The 22,239-nt window shown below is 39.8% G+C and overlaps 3 protein-coding genes across 3 annotated transcripts; 2 read left to right on the top strand and 1 right to left on the bottom strand.

The window, feature by feature from the left end:
- Positions 1 to 118: 118 nt before the first annotated feature.
- On the top strand, positions 119 to 7,095 carry prr15l (proline rich 15 like). Its single transcript, XM_004080646.3, has 2 exons — positions 119 to 294; positions 6,327 to 7,095. The coding sequence occupies exon 2, from the start codon at positions 6,354 to 6,356 to the stop codon at positions 6,681 to 6,683; it is 330 nt and encodes a 109-aa protein (XP_004080694.1). The 5' UTR covers positions 119 to 294; positions 6,327 to 6,353; the 3' UTR covers positions 6,684 to 7,095.
- A 557-nt stretch (positions 7,096 to 7,652) lies between these two features.
- Positions 7,653 to 14,183, bottom strand: pnpo (pyridoxamine 5'-phosphate oxidase). The gene is made up of 7 exons (XM_004080645.4): positions 13,957 to 14,183; positions 13,539 to 13,663; positions 12,181 to 12,280; positions 11,960 to 12,013; positions 11,761 to 11,889; positions 10,521 to 10,591; positions 7,653 to 8,816 (listed from the first exon to the last, which is right to left on the bottom strand). Exons 1-7 carry the CDS (start codon positions 14,143 to 14,145, stop codon positions 8,654 to 8,656), a joined length of 831 nt encoding a protein of 276 aa, XP_004080693.1. The 5' UTR covers positions 14,146 to 14,183; the 3' UTR covers positions 7,653 to 8,653.
- Positions 14,184 to 14,370: 187 nt separating this feature from the next.
- On the top strand, positions 14,371 to 17,266 carry mrpl10 (mitochondrial ribosomal protein L10). The gene is made up of 5 exons (XM_004080644.4): positions 14,371 to 14,478; positions 14,631 to 14,803; positions 15,625 to 15,789; positions 16,519 to 16,663; positions 16,737 to 17,266. The coding sequence occupies exons 1-5, from the start codon at positions 14,439 to 14,441 to the stop codon at positions 16,967 to 16,969; spliced, it is 756 nt and encodes a 251-aa protein (XP_004080692.1). The 5' UTR covers positions 14,371 to 14,438; the 3' UTR covers positions 16,970 to 17,266.
- Positions 17,267 to 22,239: the final 4,973 nt, after the last annotated feature.

Below are 22,239 nucleotides of genomic sequence, written 5' to 3'. Positions count from 1 at the left end.
CACTTTACTCTTGGTGTGGACTGGCCTGATGCGGTGTCCTTACAGTCACATGGTGCAACACTTGCTCCTATCTGGGCGGGCTTTAGGTGTGGACGCGTTTGACGAGGGTGTGTGCTTAAGTGAAGCAGTGAAGGCAGAGGCTGAGGCAGAGTGATGCTGCACCTGTTCATGCTCACCTGAGGAAAAGAAAGGGAACTGCCTTAAACCAGCAAAGAGAAGAGAAAAGGACTCCAGGCATGGCAGAACAGTTGAATATCTAAGCGGATTTCTTTCAGGCAGTTTGTTAAAACTAAGGTAAGACGAAAGCGTCTAATAAATGGATCATTTCCAACTTAGATTGAATTTTTGGATCGCTGCAACAACTTTTATCAATATCAACAAGAATATGATTTTAAAGAAGAAAAATGGCAAGTAAAAAGTAAAAAAATGAAGCTTGACTGCATTTCAATTAAAAATGGATAGTTGTTGATTTCAGTTTCTCAAATGTGTTTCAAGTCAATATTTTATTTGTAATGTGACATTATTAAAAGCCTTAATTTATTTTAAAGTACCTATAAGTTTTATGTTTAAACAGCATATAATGTCACATTGAAGTGCCACAAATAGATTTGCTAAAAATCAGCATGACATTAATATATTTTTTTAAGACTGTCATTATCTTGCCTTAAAAGCTGTAAAAAAAAAAAAAACCTCTGAAACCTGGACTTTGAAGCCATAAAAAAACCAACGTGTCTGGTGATTTCCCAGAAATGCCCCCAAAACAAACAAACACACCAGACACTTTCATGGACAAAACAGCACAGAACACCTTTTTTTGTCACTTTTCATCATATCTGTGGATCAATTGTGAGTCTGGCACAAGGGAAGGTGGAAACCTGAGAGTCTGCCAAGGCTTCGGCTCCACTTTTAATGTGCGCCCTTGGAGCGTCCCTCCCGTTACGCCATGTCTGCAGAGAGGCTGTGCAGCTGCTTTGATATTTCCTACAGTTTGCACCAGTTTTCCTTTTTCTTGCTGTGATCTCTGAGGTTTTGCCGAGTGGCTCACCCACACAAGGCAGAACACACGGTAACTTATTAAAAAGACCGGCGGAGGGGGCCTCCTTTGTGTCAACAGGAGTTTTTGTCTCAAAGGTCACATTGAAGTCAAAGTAAAAGAAAAATGCTTGCACATTGTGTTGCTATTATCCATTACTTAACTCTGTGTGAAAGTTGGTCACGTTGTTTGGTTTGATAGAGAATCAGCAAAAACTGAGCAGACGTCGTTCAAATATTCAAAATTTTTGTTTTTTTAACAGAGCAATTTGCTAAATTTAGAGATTTTAAATTCTCTTAACTCTTAAAGAGTCAACGAAATTCCACAAATTCAATGCGAGTGGGATTTGTTTGCCACTCAGAAAAGCTCTTCCTGTTCCTGTAGGAAACACATGATCATACAACAATGATAAGCAAACATATTCTGTAAAAATACATTTATTCAAATAAAGGAAATTTAAAAAAATCTCTGATGCTGAGATGTAGTATCTCGTGAGTGAGATGAGATTCTGGTGACAGTGTCTGTGAAGGACACATGAGATGCATTTGCATAGGTGCCACACGATAAAAAAAGAAAAACCACACCAAAGGAGAATTGCGTGTCTCTGCTTTCTGCCAGCACTCATAAAGAAGACATTGTTGCTTTTGTGAAACACATCAAGTTCAGTTGACATGCTACAATGCATTCGAACAAACCTTCAACATTGTATGGTCACTTAAGGGTTTGGTTTGTATTCTGTCTTGCTTTGAAAAATCTTGCAAAAGCATAAAAAATGTGTTTTTTTAATCTGCAAGGTAGATTAAATGGCATTTTCATTATTTTATTTCAAGCTAAATACACTTCCTGGCGTAACAAAGAAATAGCTATGATAGGCTTTACTGAAAAACAGTTCAAGGATGCAGCTGAAAAGCACTTTACAAATCCATTGTTACAAAACAGGAAGATGGCTGGTTACTATTGCAGCAGGCTTCTTAGCACAGCTAAAAGTCCACAAAGCTAAATCAGGGTCAGGCAAGCAGGGGTCAATAACAAGGATGGGAGCATCAGAGAAGAAACTGGAGTAGTCAGGATCTAGGCAAGAGTCTGGGCAGGCAGCAGGCAAAAAGAGTAAAAGACAAAACAGGGTCAGGAAAACAGAGGATCATGTCCATGTGAACCACTCAGTAATGCAGGCAAAGTGGCACAAACAGCACTTCACACTGAGAAGTGCAGAGCTTAAGTGTACTGTCCGTGATTGCAAATGAGAGTCAGCTGTGTGGCATCCAGAAACTGTGTGCTGGGGTTGCTGGGAGATGAAGTGCACTTATAATTCTGGAAACTGTTCCCGTTGGTGACCAGAGGGGGAAACAGAGCTCTGACTTCTGACCCCCATGATGTTTCAGAAGTTGGTTTCACGAAGAAGAGTCTGGTGCTTCATTGAGTCCTAGCTTTTTTCCTCAGGGTGGGTCTATTTGAAATGTGTGTTACAGCTTTGTCCTGCCCTCTTCCAAAGTACAGTTAAAAAAAAGCAGTTAGCTGGGTAAAGACAATGATCTGGAACCTCGATATTTCTCCTAAGATGAGGATTTATGATGTTAAAATGACTGTCAAGTACAGTAACCTTCAGACATTAGTGAGGAATTTTTGAAGATGTTTTTTGATTTGTTCCGTTTTGTCATGGCTGTATCTTTTATTTTTATGGATTTTTTTTGCTGTTTTTTAGCCTATCTTTGTGAAAGGTGCTTGTAAATATAGTTACATGAACATTTTTATTTTGGCAAGGGTTCAGAATGACTAACAACCAGTTTAGTCTAAAATCTATAAGTAAAATATGAAAGTGATCTCTGTTTTCTTGCTAGTATGACTGATTTTTGATCAATTTAAATTATTGAATAAAAACAGGTCAAACAAATAGGCAGAAGCTTGATGATAAGTTGAAATTGACAGATATAAAGTACCTACCAAATAAAGAACCTTGGTCTTGTTTTTTTGGATGGATGTCCTCCTTATTAACAATAAACTCCAAAAACAGGCCCCTTAGAAATAAATCAAAGATTTTAACCTCTTTGGCAGATTTTCTTTAAGTAAGCAAAAGATCTACCAACGGGGTAAGAAACATGGTCTTCCCAAGAATTCCTATTGGAGGAAAAAAATTCTAGTCACTATGACATATTTTCTCAAACTATTGTTTTGCTATTAATAACCTTTCTGATAAGATTAATTTTTTGCAAGCCTGAAAAAAAGACATTTTTATTGAAACAAAGGTCTTTTCACTTTCTTAAGATTTAGTTTTTGCTGTGTGAAGCCATCAGCATCTTGAAAACAAAACTTAAAAAAACTGTTTTTGTCCTGGCACATAACATTACTTTTTGTCATTTCTGTCAAGCTTCTTAAAAAAACCCACATGCAGCGAAATAATAATATGAAAATGAATCAAAAATATCTACTGAATTTAGTGGAGCACATTTTATTGTAATAATTTAAGCAAGAAAATGTCTAAAGAGGCTTCATTGATACACAGCAATGTTTCTGTGTTGAACATAGGTGGATTTATGTAGGACATTTTCCAAACAGCCTACCATAAACCTGTTTATGATCCATGGGCTCAGATTACCGAGTTAATAATTGTTTCATAAGGAAGTCATTTGTTTCAGAACTATGGTTACCAGGCAACAGAAGACCACAGAAGCCATTATCCACATGCATTCACTACATACAATGAAAGCAGCTGAAATAATATTAAGGAGACGGCCCACCGGGATCACTTAGATTGTGACACTTAAAAGAAAAAACTCTTTTCCTTTGTTGTTACATAACGTTACTGTAAGCTGGCGGTCTCTGCTGTAAGACAACAGCTTGTTTTCTGATCAGAGAGGAGCTGTTTCATATCAGATCACAGAGGGGGATCGTGTTCTGATTATCATTAATTTATCAGCCTGACGGCAGAGTGTCTCGTATTGTTCCTCGTGTGGTGGCGTCTTTTAATCATAGAGATGTGCACAGGTGAAAGCTCATGGTGGCTTTCTAAGAAGCAGTCTGCAGTTCAAAGCTTTGTGCACACACTGGTGTTTGTTCTTTTCCACTGACAGACGAACAATGAGAGAATGAAGGGTACATAAAGGCCTCATATTGAGCATTGACTCGGATGAGTTCAAACACCCTGCAGCAGAAATCCTGCAATAAATGCATTTAAGTAGGATGTTCAAGTATTTCTTTCAAAGAGAGGCTTTTATTTTTACTGTTTCTCTACATTAACCTGAAACTATGACTATTCTCTTTTATATTTTTACTGATAAATTAATAAAGTTAATGTTAAATACTATGCTGCGGTATTCTAGGCTTTAGTTAACTTCATTCAGTTGTTCGTTTGGTTTTGTAAAGGGAGCAGCTCTCGGTGTTCCTCAGAGATCAACACTGGGACCACTTGAATATATATTTTTTTAACTTATTCAGTTTAGTGGTGATATTTTCTTTATAAAATCAGCTTGACTTTAGTAACATTTTGTTAATCTGGATTTAATAATTAACTGGCATCACTGTTGGAAGGTTGTCGGGTTCTTTTCACAGGTCTTGGGTTTCTTTTTTTTAAATACTTTTCTGATTTATTTGTTAAACTGAAAATAGAGTCTAACTGAAGCAGTAGTCTATCATTTTCCACAACATTTATTATCATTTGATAGACGCAAATACTTTTTTTAAATGAGCACTGAAGCAATAAGTAAAGTTGAAGCAAATATTAGGAAAAACACTGCTCTGTTATCTCACAGGATGAGATTGGCTTTTGAAAAGGCAAATCAGTGCAAACATGATATGTTGCTGAAAAAAAATTTTCAATCATGAAGTTGGTGCATTTTAGCATTATCTTTGCTAATTACCTTTGATTATTCTCATGAAAATGTTGCCGTGTTGCTTTATTGGAACATCACTCGTATTCTGTTTACTTATGGGAATCGCTCCGTTTCTCTTAAGCTGAAAAATTCCTTGCAGGATGTGAAATGTGATTTGATGCAGCAAAAAAGAGCATCTAAACAGTCAGAACAGCTAACAAATAGCTTTCAAGATTTTATTCTGAAATGATCAGCTATGTGTTTACTGTGTAATTTGTGTTGTTTGTGTATCACTGCCGACTGTGAGTCAAATCTCGCTGTAGGTGTTGTCGAGGCTTCTTGAACGTTGAACCTTAAGCCTAGATATGGCCTACTTCCAATTAGTCAGAATATTCTACTGATAACTGATGATAAATGTTTAATTTAGAACAGATGAAAACAAGGGGAAATGTACTAGCTCTTATATTATTAAAAATTGGTTCTGAATGTATTTACAAAACAAGGAACTAAAGCAGGAATAATAAAGTGCAGATCATTCTACCAAAGTGTATATATGTATATATTTTTTTTACTTGTTGGTAATGATTGTCCTCCAAAGAGCTCAACACGCAACACTAAACACTCAAACATTTGACATTTCTGACGCATGTCTGCTTTTGTGTATGGAAACATGTCCATCATCATCATCAATATTACCAGATCCTTAGTTTAGTTTAGTTACATTATTGGTTTAAAAAAGTGTTAAATGCAAACAAATTTGGGGGTGGAGTTAAGCTAGACTCCTTAGGTGAACTGAACCTTCAGAATAAAAGTTCTCTTTAGACTGTTTTAAGTAAATACTTCTGATCAATACAAAAAATAAGCTTCTTAACCTGCTGAATAAATTAGTTTTATTTTCAGTCAAATGTTAACACCAGGTGCAGTGGTTAGCATTTTCGCCTCACAACGAGAAGGCTCTGGTTCAAATTCTGACGTGAACCTTTTTGTGTTTGCATGTTTTCCCCTTGCATGCGTTTCTCCAGGCACTCCAGCTTCCTCCCACAGTCCAAAAACATGCTTCATATGTTTGTTGGTTACTCCAAGGCAGGGGTGTCAAACTCCAGGTCTTGAGGGCCGACCTTCTGCTGGTTTTCCAGAAATCCTGTCATATCTGCTGCTGATTGCCTGGATCAGTTGTGTTTAGCCAATAAGGAACTTCAATGATAGGCTGGTTGGAAAACATGTTGGACTCCAGCCCTGGAGGGCTGGATTCTGACACTCTGCTCTAAAGTTTCCCTAGGTGTGCATGTGTAAGTGTGCGTGGGAGTGATTGTTTGCCGACCTGTTCAGCGTATACTCCCCTTCGCCCAACCAAAGCTAGGACAGGCTCTAGCAACCCTGTGGATATAACGTGTTCAGAAAATGATGGATGGATGTTAACATCAGACACAACCACAGGTTCTGTTAGTTCTGTGGATTCAGTTCTAAGTGTTGGTTCTTCTCTGCAGGTCGGTTCTCCAGTCTCTGCTGCTGCCATGGCTGACTCAAGCTGGTGGAAGTTGACCTTCTCAAGGAAGAAAAAGTCAGAATCCAAGGTTCTGTACGAGATTCCCGCAGAGTATGGCAGCAACAACGGAAACAAGGAGCATCCAGGTGCCGCTCCTGACAGCATGGACAGCCAGATAAATGCCAGGCTGGAGAAGATCGTAGACAAATCCGCCTCCAAGGGCCGTCATGTTAAGGTCTCACATTCTGGTCGCTACAAGGAGAAGAAGAGAGTACGGGCCACGCTGGTGGAAAATCCAAATCTGTTTCCAGAGAAGGACCCAGCGGATGAGAATCACAAAAAGAAGACTGATAAATAGCAAACGAAACAGGCTTGATGATGGATGTGGAATTGGGAGTCACTTCCCCAGTGTGTTACTGTGAACCACACCCACTGAAACCACGGTACTCACACTTTAACAAACAAATCATAGGCGTCCACACAACAGAACTGGGACCAGTTCTGCTGATTTTAAAAGATTCCACAGTTTTCCTCTGCTTGTTCTGTATCTGCACAAATAAATACCAACATGAAGGAAAGGTCCAGGCTCAGCTTGTGAACCACAAAAATGTCATTTCTTTTTTTTAACTTTTATTATTGAGCTTTGTTCAAATAAAACCTTTTTATGTTTTTCAAAGCGAAATTAGGGTACCCCCTTTTTTTTAAAGGAAGTACTCTATGTTTTACTACAAATTTATGATCTAAGCAAATAAATCTTGATTTAAAACACAGTCTGAGAAATTTTGATGTACATTACACTAATCTGTACAAAAAACAGCCCAGGAAGGGTTAAACTGCCATTATTTGGTGGCAAATGGTTTATTGCTAATATGTTCTACAATTGTGTTGTGTTCCCTGCCAATATGTTCTACAATTTTTTTTAGTTTTGACAGATTTCAAATAATTCAAATGGCAAAATTAACTTTCAAAACAATAGTCTTATTTCCCCTATAGACCCTTATACTTCCCAAATAATATACCAGCTTTGGTTAAACAATGTCCAGTTAAGCAGCTCAAACAGGAGCTCACACATCTACATTACTTTAAGCAAGTGGTTCTCACTGATGTCATTCTTTTGAGTTATCAGGTTGTTTGATATTTCACCTGAAACTTTGTTGGCATAGTGATCAGAAACAAACACTGATATCAGACACTTGATGTGCTTGCATGGCGAAACATTCATGTTGTTACCAAATATTAGCTATGAAAAATGTTTTTTATGCAATTAAACAAAAAACTTATTCCATTTTTTATTTTAATTTTTTATATTAGTTTAGAGATTTCTTAATTGGTTGTCTTTGAGGTGCTACTGACCCCTGGTGGGCAAAAATGTATGTACATACATCTTTCCAAAAAAAAAAGAAATATATATGTTTTAAACAAATTTAATTTTTAATGGCACAGGACAATAGTTGGCACAAATGCAAACATTATATATTTAATGTTTTTTTAGATTGCAGTTTTATTCTTTATTCTAATTGTCTTTACTTACAAAAATTAAGACAAACAACTTCTTATTGAACTAATACGCCATTAATCTAAATATTTTTATTATGTCAATAAAAATTTAAACTGTGGGTATTCTATTGATAAACTAGAGTTTTTAGATCTGATACATAATTATTAAAAGTGCTGTCAATTCTATATAACAAGTATAAACGTTACATCGCTTATCAAAACATAAGACTTGGCAAAGGGGTGAATTATTATCATATCTTTCCATGCAAGTGCAATAAAGTAATAACCGTGTAGATTATCGGGGTTCAAATGCATCCCCTCTTTCACATCGAAAATCAAATGTTCCACTTTCAATACAGTTATTGAATGATAAGTTAAGGTTGATGCACAACACTTCCTGGATAGTTATGGGAAATTACAGACCTGAATTATAAAAAAAAGGGAAAACAGAGAAAGTTTAGATATTAAGTAGCTGGAAGTTCAATCCCAAGTGCTGATCCTATGAACACAATATGTTCCAAAGGTTAACTGAGCTTCAATAAACAGTATTGGGCTGTCAATCATTACCTTACAGGAGCAGTTCACTTTTCTGTGCTGCTTAATGCATTTTCTTCCCATCAACACATAATGAAACGTTGGACATTACAGTCAGCTTGAGCTGGAAATGTTTAGCTGCACACACAGTTTAGCTCAGACTCTAGAAGATGACATGTTGAGACACCAAAAACACGGTTCAACTTCAAGACAGTGTCACTTTTACATGTTGATTCAGCTATAACATTATTTTAATCACAGGAAAGAACAGATGAAACGTCTGTCGACAGGCCGCTGTCATGGAGCCAGACGCTGGTACACCCAGCCTGCCTCCCCCTCGTGCTGAAACTCTCCCAGTTTCTCCCCCTCCTTCATTCGAGTGAAAACAATGCGGTCGTGAAGTCTATTGGTTTGACCTTGCCAGAACTCTATGAGGTGAGGCTTTACAAGGTAACCGCCCCTGTTAGTGCAAGACAGAAACAGAGCGATTAAAATATATGGACAACAAGGGGAAGAAGGCACTGACACTACCTTATATTATGCTTTTAATTATTTTAAAAATTAAAGATGGTTCTGTGAGGTGCAAAATGAATACCATTTGATATGTTTCACTGTTTTAGAATAGCCTTTCATTTATAAATGAAGTTTCTTCCAAAATTTGAAAAAATTTATAGACTACTGTCTTCACACTACAGTTCCTGATAATACAGATTGTTTAAAACCTGACTGAATAAAAAATATCGTTGACAAAAACGTGAAAAAGAAAAGGTATTTTTAAAGCTTTTCTTTTTCTTGTTATACAATATGTTGATCATAATTTTCACTTAGCTATTTTTAAAACTAGAGATTGTCAAGAATAATCTGAAAGATGTAAGTTTTGCTTGTTTAAAGTCCCACTTTGATGATCTTTTGATCTATTATAAAAGTGTTTCCAGTGGTGTTTTAATTATGATTTTGTGGTTTTTAGCTAAATCAAATACCTCTATTGTTTTCTAGGTCATAGTTTCTGCAGAGAGGCAGGAGTTCATTAGAAATGTGCCTGTGTTGTGGACAGGACCATCGGTATATAGAGCAACCCCACCTCCTCTTTCCACCAAATTGCTGAGAGATTCCCGTTGCCAAGCCAATTTTTATGTTACAAATACCATCTTTTTCAAACAATATTTTTTCGTCTGCTGTTGATTCACAACAATTTGAATATAAAAATACTCAGAAATGCTATTTAAGTTTAATTCTATTTATATGTCGTCTTATTGTCAAAAAAATGCCACAAGAACATGCAAAAAAAAACAACAACCAAAAAAAACACCTTTTTAGTCAGAGTGGGTCTTAAGCTAAAACAGTTAAGGCGTAGGTACCAAAACAGTTCGACCTGCATTAAGTGTTCGGGGGCCTGAAACTAATGATGAAGTCACACTACGGTAACCCCACTTGGACAAACTTTGCAGCATCGAGATCTGCTCGGGCTCTACATATTTTCATTTCAGGTTTTCTTTTGTAATCTAAAGTTCTTTTCCCACATAACTAATAATGCCATTTTTAATTTTAAGGTGTGTACATAAACATAATGGTTTGTTGTGTCTGACATTATACTTTGTAATGTTTATAGAGAGATTTTGCCACAACCCACTTTGTAAAAAGTACTGTGGCTGTTAGAATGAACCGGCTGCCCAACGCGAGCCAAGCATGTCTCTGAGCAGAGCAGCCGGACTCGTGGCTTCGTGTTTGCGTGCAGGGGAGGGTGCTTTGTTACGGCGTGCGCTCCGGAGGAGAGTTCAGACCCCAGTCCGTCCAGCTGCTCTGTGTGAGCGAGCATATCATTAATCATTGTCAGACCAATCACTATCTTGCACATCATCGGACTAACGTACAGCCAATCAAATAGTGTGACGTCATCATTATTCGCAGGCCCCCTGAATACTGAACAGTTTTGTACCTACTAAGGCTGTTCATTTGTGGGCTCTAAATTGGAACAAAACACTCATGCAGTGTTGGCTAGATAATAATTCCATCGCTCATTTGATTTTCCAGCTTATATTTTTCCCTATATAACAACGCTATATCCAAAGCTTGCTATTTGTTTCTGTATGTGCATTGTCAGGATTCATCTGACATTTTCAAGTCTGCATAAAAATCAACAGCAAAATGGAACCCAGATGTTTACCAGTAGTCAGGCATAGGAACCTCCTTGTCCTTGTACTTCTCCTCCAGTTCTGCATTCTTCTGCCGTAGATACTAAAAGAATTTGTGAGGAATGAGTAAAGAGTGCGATTGTGCAGCTTCTGGTGCAAAGCTGTGTGGGTACCGCTGACTGTATATGAGAACTGGACCCAGTGACGACACCCATAAAAAAGGGCTAACTTCTGGCTCCAACCAAGTAAAGTCAATTCAGTCTGTTGTTTTGTGATATGGACGTTGCCATGTTAAGCTACGTTCACACTGGCCTCAACAAAGCACATTCAAGTGATCACTTCTAATAAGAAATCTGTGGGAGAACGATTTGGGCTCCTGCGTTAAAAACTTTTGCGTTCATGCGTCACTACGTACGTTTTAAAGTCCGTTTTCCGCCTTTACGGACAAAATGTTTGGACATTAAAAGTTAAACCAGTTGAACTTTGATGTGGTAGTGGCATATGGATGGCATCCTTTTTAATTTATGGGAAGTACCAACCCTTTGAGGAAGGATCATGGAGGATAAATTAATAATTGTGGTTCGTGCCCAGCTGGAATTCTATCAAAACCAAGCTTTTCATGTATCGTAACAGAACTGCAAAAGAAAACGCCTGGAGCAAGATTCACGACATTTGCACCGCTTTGACATTTCACAAGACTCGGGTAGTGAGAGTCCAGTGTGAACAACACGGGCTAAAAGATCATACAAGACCCAGTGTTCAGCGAGTTCTTAAACCCGTCAACAGCCCAGTGTGTATGTAGCATTAGAGCTCAGACGACATCAGTAAGCAGTGATTAGTCCAAGTCGGTCTGAGCAAACATTTCTATGGCAACCTCTCACCAATCAGGAAGGAGCTTGTTGGAAGTCCACACCCCAACCACTTGACAGCAGAGTCAGGAGAATCTGTCAATCAAAGGTTTTGAACACTGTACGTGAGACAGGCTACTTTTATTGTGGCATCTGATTGGTCAGTTAATACCTTGCATAACTTGTACACTAGAAAATATCATAAAAATATGAGGTTTTCAAGAACATGTTAAAAAAAGGTAGCAAAGCAAGAATGGGTATTATGATAAATATAATAACTGAGAAACAGCTACTTATTTCTCCTTAGAAGTTGGTGGGGCTTCCTGGAGCCAGCGGGTACTCCCTGTCTGAAGCGTGAGGGGGGAGGGGGTCACTCAGTCCAGTTCTCATATACGGTCGTATACAGTCAATGATGGGTACTCACATCTCTGTTGGGCACTGGAGTGCTCTGTCTGCTCACAACAGCTCCGATCTGGCTGCTCTTGGGTCGTGAATGGAAGTAATCACAGGAGCTCTGAAAGGGGATCCGCTCCACTGAGCCCTCAATTCGAATCTACAGATCAATTTATAGTCCTTAACTGATGGAAAAATAAATTGATATCTGGGAAAGTTTTCTGTTATACCTGTCTGTTAAGGGGCTCCCAATAGAAGACCAAGCAGGCATTTGGATTACTCTCCTGAGGGCATAAAAAGGTCAACATCAAAAAGATAAGCTTTAATTTAAAATCCCATCAGTAAAATACCCAGAAAAATAACCTAAAATTATAACTGCATTTTATGTGAAGGGAAATTTAGATTAAGGAGTTACTCTTCACATTCAGGCCGTGGCGGAGGTCGCTCTTACCAATTCTGTACCTTTTCTGCTCTCGTAGTTGGAAAAGAAACGGAAACCTTCATTACTGTAACCTTTCAGGAGGACCATACGAGCTGATGGACGTCCATCCCTGAACAAACAGAGGTTAGGCTGATGGTGAGGAACTGTGGAATTATCAATTAAGAGGAACTGTGCTTTGTTAAAGGATTATGACCCATTATCTCTGTTGTTTAGATGCTGGACTGCTGGACTGTCGATGCGTTTATGTTTGGGCTTTTAACCAAATTTTTGGGGGAGAATAAAAAAAAAATTCACAATGAAATGTGGTTAACGGGTAAAAATGTTTTTTGAATCATGAAATAAATTGTAATAAAAATGTTGAAAAGTATGAGCAGGAAAAAAAACTATGAGGCTTTTTTAAGCCATTTATCTTCATGACCTCCCTCTGTTTGATTACTTCTTTCATCTCCTCCAAGAGTAAACCAAACTATTCCCAGACTAGATAAAATATTATCTCACCAACGTCTTCCATATCTGCCAAAGGATCTCCTGCTGGTTGGACATGCTCATAACATATCACCAGTGTTTGTGTGGTTGCTGGTTTCTCTCAATGTTGAAGCAGCTCCTTTAGGACTCCTGAGCATTGTCCCCTTTCTCTAAGACCAAAAACTGTCTGCAAGAAAGCTAATTTCTTTCTCTTTAAGTGGGTTTTAGTTCACAACCCACGGCTAGTGGTCAATGGTGAGCAGTTTGTTAAATATATTGAGAGCCTCTTCTCTCTTTTCACCAAAATGAACCCTCACAAAGTCTACATCACTGACGTGCTGACGCATCAGTCGTCTTTAAGTAAGTAAGTAAGTAAGTACATTTCTATTTATATAGCACTTTTCTCAGAGAACGACTCACAAAGTACTTCACAATGTTCAAAGAAGATAAAATCAGAAAAAGAACAGAAAATGGCACAGGGTGTCTAAAGCAGGTATATGTAACGTCTAAATCTTAAGTAGGTACATTTTTTTCTTTAATTCTTTTGGGAATCTTTAGAATTTTGAACTGAAATGAGACTTGGTTTTTAGGTTTACTTTATTAACCAGCAGACTAAAACTATAGAAAGGGTGGGGTGAGTCATGGAAGAGCAGCTGCAATAGACACTGTAACATTGGATAACATCAGCTCAGTTGCTGTGATGGATCGTCACCCAGATGTTTTGTGATGACCTGTGGGTCTTACTCTCATTCTTAAGGCATTTTCTAACAGCTATACTGATGCAAAATGATTTAAATAGGGGAAACAACTAAATTAGTTCGTATTTCATTCTTTAAAATTTGACTTTGCTTTAATATAATTGATTAAAATCTGCATAAATATGATTGAAGTCAGTTTCTTACCTGTTGGCAGTGGCAAGGCACATAGCATTTGCCTCCCCAATTTCAGGACACTTTGTGGCTTCATCAAACCAATTTCCAAACTGTTTGATTGGGTCAAAAGACACGAGCTGACTCTCCTCAAAGCACTGTGGATGAAACATCCAATGCAACAGAGGAGACATAAATATATAAGAAGATTTATGCTCTCAATAACGATCATTTATAATTACAATCAGCATGTCATTGGCCTTTATGACCATATCAGCAAAGGGGTCAGGGTGCATGCAGATCAGGCTAAGTTTTTATTTCTGGCTCGGCTTCAACTGGATGCAGATAAAAATGCATTTTATCTGTAGCTTGGTCATCTGAAGCTGTGCAGGAATTTAAATGCCCCACATAACTCGGCATGACAGATCATCAACAACGTTCATCTATTTACCTCTGCGTCTCCTTTGTACTTCTTCCTCATGTTGCTCAAATCCATGGTGGTTCCGTCTGTTGTAGATTTTCTGCAGAAATTCAAAGCAAACGTGTTTTGTTTCCACGCTGGCAGGCAGTGCTGAGAGGGGCTAGTTTTTCCCAGCAGACTAAAATGATTTAATAATTTCGCACTGAGTATGCGCCTCATGCTTGTCAAAACGACTCTGACGTAATCGGCGTCTTACGCAAAGGCGTCACTTCAGGAACTGCACGGACCAAGTTTTTGAATGAAACTTTAGACATTTTTATGGTTCAACTGTGCAGTCAAGGAGCAAGAAGGAGTACTGAAATCTTTTGAGTTGAAATATTTAGAATTAAAGTCCTTTAATAAAATTTATTGGAATCTATGCAAATGTAAACATTTCATTTGCACATTTTTCCCACTGTCGAAGGCTGTGAACGCACCGCGTGTGCTACGTCATTTCCTGTAGGACGGCGAAGATGGCGGCGACCTTGTGTGCAAAACTGTTACCAAAACAGGGTAAATGATTACTGAAACTGTTTTAAAACATTTAATTGCTTTTGGATTGATTTGAAATCTTAACCAGGGTTACGCCAACAGTCAAAAGCGTGATTCATTTGCTGTTGCTAGCTTAGCATCGGTGCTTCAGTTCCTCTCTCTGTTGCTTTCAGGATGGCTGCCTCTCTCAGTCAGTGTTCGGCATGGCTCCAAGGCGGTGACCCGCCACAGAAGACCTCAACATATTCTCAAAAAGAAGCTTCTGGCTGTCACGGAGTACATTCCCCCCACGAGGGATGCTCCTCCCGGCGCCTACCCGCATCAGATCAAACGGGGGCAGGAGGAGGTAAAGGAGACGTCACCCTTCTGTCAACCCCTGTTGCTCTGCTTTTTTTTTTTTTAAATACACAAAACTATTAATTAAGAGGCCCTCTCCCCCATAATGAATCAAAATTTTAAAGTCTTATACTGCCTGTTTATATGGCATAATCGGACAACTTCAATCAGATTTGTTTGTCAGTGTATACAAAATCTTAATAGGACTTGAATTTTCTTATGTGATTTTAACATGTTGTCTAAAGTGGTTTAGCTGTTCTCTCATAGTTGCTCTGCTGATCCTGTAAAAATCTTGTTCTCATTTGTTGCACTCACAATAACTGGCACACATTTAGGACAAAATCATATCTCAGTATGTAATCAGATTTCCTAAAATGACCCACCTGTCTCTTTAGGACACGTGGTCCCACAATATTGTGTTTATGTGATCAGTAGCTTTGAATTAGGGAATTATCTTTCCTTTCGTCAAATATTACACTCTTGTATTGTATTTTATTGCTGTTTATTGTCTGTTGTCTTTGTCATGTCTATCTGTTTTTTAGGTATAGTAACCAATCAAATTTTCTATTGAGGAATTAATTAAAGTTAAATCTATCCATCTGAACCTAACATGGAATCTGTATTTACTCACTTTATGTGAGTTTATATTTTCACAGTTGCAGAAGAAATATGTACCGTAGATTAAAATGCCATTTTCTTTTCAATGTATATATTTAATATGTGGATCCTTCTTTAATCTCATTTTATTGTTTATTTCTCTCCCTTTTGTTTTCTTTTTTGAACCAGAGGTGTACGGCTTTTTACACATTCTCTTCTCTTTGTTACCATCAGTGTACCGGCTTGATGTTGCTCATTAAGGAGGATTTGAAGAAGGTCTTCCAAGATTATAAAATGATCGCTGTGGTCCAGAACAACAACAGCAACACAGACGACATGTTGACTCTCAGGCACAGGCTCCACAAACATGGCATCAGTGTCAAGTTCTTCCCCAACCAGGTAAAACTGATCGTAAAATGGTAGGATGGCTTACACTAATATACCGCTTTTCCACCTTCTTCGAAGGCTCAAAACGCTTTCCATTCACACACACATTTACACACTGATGGAGGCTCTGCTGCCCAACACTGGAGGACATTTGGGCGGGGAAGGTGGAAACTGCACCTTCAGAGGTCTATCGCTTTCCCTGTGCACTACTGCTCCGCCTTACTGCCTTAACAAAAAAGCTGGATGCTGAATCCATTCAGTTTCTATTTGGCATTTCAGATCAAATTCATTTGATTCAAAGTAATTAACATATAGGTAACTAGTTAATCGTTCCACTATAAATAAAAATGTTTGTCTTTCTAAACATTTTAAACATAATAACGGATGTAAAACTTAACAAAGTTGTGATTGTAATTTATAAAATCATAAATTTTCATGCAAAAATACAGAAATCTCCCTCAACTCAATCCAAGGATTTAACAAATCCATGTATGACGTTTTAATTAGATTAGATGGAATTTTTTAAACTGAGCTTTGCCTGAGTGTTTGTTTTCTTCGTAAAACTTTTCTAAGCTGCTCAGTTCAGATGGTTTTTAAGGAACCAGACAGAAGATGTTTTTTTATTTTATTACAGGGATTATCAACACAAAGCATAGTTTATGAACTTCCTCTAAAGTGGAATTGCCTGTTTGGATTCCTTTTCTAAACCCATCGTCTATTTTTCATGTACATTTCTTTTAGGTGATGCATTTGTTCCTGGGCGACTCTATTTACGGCAGCATGGCTCCTTTGTTCATCGGCCCAACTGTTCTGTTTGTCAGTAAGACGCCAAAGCTGCGGGAGATGCTCTCGACCCTGAGGGTCAGCCCACAGATGACTCTGTTAGGTAAGACAGACTCGATGCTCGATGACAATAGTATGTAGAGACACTGGGACTCATCGTTGCCATCTGTCTGCAGGAGCCTGCATAGATAACACACTGCTGAGTGTCCAGGGCGTCCTACACTACTCCAAACTGCCTTCGATGACGGTCGTACAGGGCGAGCTGGTCAGCGGTCTGACGATGCTGACCTCACACACTGTGTCTGTGTTGCAGCGCCACCCAGGCCAGCTGTCCGCCCTGCTCCAGCAGTACATCAAACAGCAGAGCTCGGAGACCACTTCAGAAGCTAAAACCGAGTCAGCTACGTAGACCTTCGTGGAAATATAGACTGAATACAGCTGAGGACAAGGAGGTTCAGATGAACTTGTTGCACACTTGGAGCATGAGTGATTTGGTACCAGAGGGACTGTTAAGGTGGAAAAACACTGGAGTAAAGCTATGAAGATGCTCCTGAATCATACACTCTGTCTGAACCCTGTATTGCTGTCGCAGCATCCTGACGGTATTATCGATGAAGCAGTTCAACAAAAATAAGTGAGATTCTTTTTTCCCCCCAAAAAATAAATAAGCCTCTTTTAATAAACTGACATCTTGTGCAAACTCTTATATTTTTATATGGTCACGGTTTTATAGTTATTTGTTCTAATAATCTGGTTGATTACATATAAAACACTGCAGTGCAAATGCTAGCATGACATTCATTAAAGACCCACTCTGATTATCTTTTGATCTGTTGTAAAAGCATTCCCAGTGGTCTTTTAAAGCGCCTATACCAGGGGTCACCAACCTTTTTGAGACTGAGGGCTATTTCATGGGCACTAAGTGGTATGAAGGGCGCCACAGGACCTGTTTGCTAAAAACTTCCTAGCCCCCCCCCCCAACGCACACACAAACACAATTTGACGACATCCTTTTGTGTGCCCTGTTTTTATTTGCTAATTTTACACACAAAAAATGCATGATTTTTCTAGACTCGTATTACAGGGGGTAAAACTCAGTTGCAGACGGGGCCTAAATCCAAAACACACTTTAGGTTGTGGGCGGAACAAGATAAACATTTATTTACAACACACTAAAGCTAAACTTTTAAAACTTTAAAACATTAACTTAACTTTAACTTTTTAAACATAAATATGAATAAAAACAGACAGGAATATTAATCCAGAATAATAAATATGTTCTGTAAAAATTATGCAAATTTGTACAAACAAAGCCAGGAAATATTAATAATTAGAAATAATAAATCAAATTATTCTGCTTTCTTTGGTCTTTTGTTATTTTTTTTTCAGAGCTGAAGTCCTGACATCATTTTTAGCAATAAGTTCATTTCTGCTTGGTGTGTGATATTCTGTGTGTGTCTTTGGTCCTGTGTGTGTCTTTGTGAAACGTATCAGAGGGATTTGATTATTTAAAAACCTGTTATTGTGAAAATCATGTTTAGGTCTCATAAAACATTAAAAACTAAATTACAGAACTCTTCACTGGGATTACTCCAAAAATATTTGGCCTTTTCCTGATTTTGTGCAACACCAACAGTAAAAATCCTCCAAAATCCTCAATACTTTCATAAACAAATGATCTATTGTTTATTTATGGTCTGAAAAAGTGCAGCTGTTTTCCAGCATGCATTACCTGCTGTCTTTATTTATACGTTACTATCACCAACTACACAACCGTAAAAAGAAATGTATATGGAAAATACAGACAAGTATTAAAAATGTCCGCAATAGTTAGTGAAGAATGACATTATTAGAATGAGCTGAGTAATTAAAGCCACCCGATGTACCAGGTGTTGCGCAATGGTCTCCGTAGGGGTGTGACGATAATCGCATCACGTCGCGGTGATGACACTTTTTTTTTTAAGTTCTTCATATGGTGCGTGATTGGAACTATAATAAACACATTAAACACATTAATCTTTGCTGATAATTTACTTTTTCTGCTAGTCCTGTGCTCAGACTTCAAGGGTTTCTGGGGGAAATATTTTATTACTGCTCTCCTTCACTCTCTGCGCTGCGCCTCTCACTCCCTCTACGCTGCACGCGGCTTCCTTTTCTTACACACACGCGCACGGTTTCAGCAGCACACACACATCCTCATTCTACAACAGAAGTTTCCGTCTGGCAAGGAAATACGACAAATTTACTGCGTTCTAATTGTTAATTTCCATTTTATTCATTTCTATTACAAGCTGCGTGCGTTCTTGAGTGCGCGACACGGCCGCCTGTCAGCAGGTAGTTTGTGACTGCTTGCACAGATTGCTGATGGTGGATGAAGGACACCTGTGTGGGAGGGCGTGGTCACATACAGAGCAGGGAGGCTGTCATTCTCTTATAGAGCACCAGTGCGCGGCCGTCGGGGGAAGAAGAGGAGGACTGTTGGAGCCGGTGCGTGGGGTTCCCGACACTTGGGCACAGCCTGCAGCAGGAGGACTGTTGGAGCCTGTATCGTTTGAGTTTGGCCTGCTGCTGGAGCCAGAGACGCGATGTCCGTGACATTTGGGTGCAACCTGCAAGGTGCAGGCAGGAGGAAGGCTTGGAGCCAGAGGTGCGCAATTCAGGACGCGGAGGCGGCAGAACACTGGCCACAGGTCTTCATCGGGGCGCGGACCAGTAAATCGCTCGCGTGGAGGAGAAGGGAGGCAGCACACCCTCAGGAAGATCTCACACTGCCATTTGGAGACACAGAGGGGTAAACGGGCTTCACCCCTCCTAAAGTTAAGTGTGCCAGCTACACACTGAGCTTCTATGAGCAGCCTGTAGCTCAGTCACCAGTGGATTTTAATTGGGTTTTATATGGATTGACTTTTAACTCCTTTGCATGACTGTTTTTGTGTTTTTAAAACTATTTGTGGATTTGCCTTGTTTTTATAGTGAACTGGTGGCTTGGAGTGCAGGCCTGCTCGTGTGAAGGACTTGGGTGTGGGACGAACATCAAGGCGGACACTTGGACAATGGCGTGATATGGACAATTACTACCGCTGTTCTCCTGATGTGTTGGCTTTACATGTGTTTTATGTCATTTTTGTTTTTAGTTTTTTTACCATTTCTGGTTTTAGACTGTTTTTATTAAAACCTTTTAACTATCAGGGCTTTGGCTGTCTCTGGAGCAACTAGCAAACTCCCCAGCAGATCCCTAAAATTTTTGATTGCTTTGGGGCCTCACCCCCACCCCTCTGACACGCCCGCTGGAGGATTTTGTGTGTGTGTGGGGGGGGCTTGTTCCTGTTCTCCTTCACTCTGTAACACCAAACATGAACGCGCACTGATTTCGATGAAAATCACCACATGTTATGTTTGGGAACTATTTTGTGCAGCGCAAAGTTACGTGTCTGTAAAAACAAAGGCGGAGCCTCCTGCCCCGCGTTCTTCATGGGTGTCAGGCTTCATGGCTACCGGAAAGGTGACAAAGTGTCTGCAGTCTCGTTTATTACTGGGCAATATATAATATTCCTTAGAAGATGTCTGTACCAGAGAGCACAGGTGAAGCCTCGCGTGCAGCTCCAGAGCGGTCCGCTGCAGAACAATCAACACGCATCCCCAACACACATGTGCGCGCTCCTTCCTCCTACACACGCAGCGCCTGACACATGTACACATAGTCATTCTACAACATCTATATAGTTGGTTCATTAGTTAGATAGGTAGTAGTTAGTTGTTACTGTTATTTGTTAATAAAGAATACTGCGTTGTAATTGTATTATCGACGCGGCAGCCGGGGGATTTTGTTTGGCCGGGGGTGGTGGTTTGCGGTTAACTGCCACACCGTGCTCCCTGCTAGTTCATCCCCACGGTGATAAAAAATTCCCCACCGTCACAGCTCTAGGTCTCCGTGCACCGTTTTACCTCGCAACCTACACCCCTTCCCCTTCTCTTCCTCACACACACGCGCCGATCTCTCAAAGGCGGGAGCGCCGATTCGCAAGTTTCAGGCCATTTCATACTCTGCCAACTATTTTACGATACCAGAACTTAAGTGCCACAATTACTAATAGCAAGCACTGAATCGCCACCCTCTCCTATCCAGGCAAGTACTGTTGCGCCAGAATCTTAATTCACTATCCTCTTATACTGAGGAGCGGCTCCACTGGACATGTCGGAACCTATTACCCGTGCCCCATGCAAAGCACAATCCCGGTTTGTTGAGAACAACACTCACATAAGTTAGGGGACAATCATATCTGTCCGTTCATTTAGGACACACCCACCACCAGCCAAACAGCATTAACCTCACATCTGCTCACAGCTCCCTCACTTATGGTGAGCGATTTAACACACCGGAGATTCCCTACTTGTCATTGGGCCTCTGTCAGTCTCCTCCCCCTCCCCTCTCTGCTTGGCTCCTGATGTGACTCAGATGCTGCTACTTACCTCATCAACCGCCTGCCTTCTTAAGGAGCTCCAGGACCAGTATTCATCGCCAGTTCGTTGCCCCTGATGGAGCATAGTATGGTTGTCACGTTTTTGCCTATTGTCTCAAGCCCGCACCTAAAATCTTGTTCTTACCTGTCTCCAGGAATCCATTGTCACGAGTGGTCGCCTGAGTCTGCTATTAATCTGGAACCCAGCACTGTCTGCTTCACCGGTCATACTTTGACGAACCTGCTGTTCGCCAGGATCCACGGACAAAGCCACCAGTGATGCCACGAGCCTACAGGAACCCGTCATCCTCGTCGTGGGGTCCCCTCGGAGTCTGCTGCCTCTCATACTCACCAGTGATTCTGGATCTGAACATTAAATCCATTTTCCAACCACGCCAGAACTCACCTGTGTCTCCTTCCGGGTTTCAACGTCTGGGTCTATATTGTTCTGCTAACCATGACACCACTTCTCATGAGTCTTAAAAGCTGAAGGTGGGGCTAACCCTCAGATCGCCACAATGTATTGATTTGCTATAGGAGCAGTGTTATTTTTGGAGCATTCCCTGCGGGGCGCCACAAGGGATGCTCGGGGGCTCATGGGCGCCCGCGGGCACAGGGTTGGTGACCCCTGGCCTACACCATGCAAAATATATATTTTTTAGCTTTTAAGTGAATTATAATGTTGATTCCTCACAAAAAGAAACCCCAAAGCTGTATTTTTGATCCGTTTATGCATTTCTGAGTATTTCCTTAAAAACCTGCTCTTTGAGCACCAGCCCCTCCCAACCCACAAAAACAAGTGGGTTCTCACGAGCTGACATAGAACAGTGAGAAACCCCCCCCCAGGACGAGTCTGCTCTGCCAGCACCGCCCCCAGGTTAACACAAACACCCACTTTTTCCACAGAGCTGGCAGTGTTTAGCCAAAATGCTTTCATTTTATATTCACAATATTCACATCCATCTTTGCAAAAGTTTGAAGGTTGTTTGTTTTCGTGGGCAAGACGCAGACACGCTGCCAAGGCTGACTCTAGGATCACATCATTAAATGGGTGGCACCCACAGAGCAAAAGCCGGTGCCTCAGAGGCCGAGTCATCTTCTGGATTGGAAAAGATCTCTGGAAAATAACAAAAAATTAATAAGAAAATGTGTTTTTGTGTGCCAAAAGTAATATATTATCATGTACATAGCTATAGTTTACTATAAAAGGCTTACAGAT

Source organism: Oryzias latipes, chromosome 19 (genome assembly GCF_002234675.1).
Source record: "Oryzias latipes chromosome 19, ASM223467v1".
In the NCBI taxonomy this organism is placed as follows: Eukaryota; Metazoa; Chordata; class Actinopteri; order Beloniformes; family Adrianichthyidae; genus Oryzias; species Oryzias latipes.
This window is presented reverse-complemented; position numbering and strand designations above follow the sequence as displayed.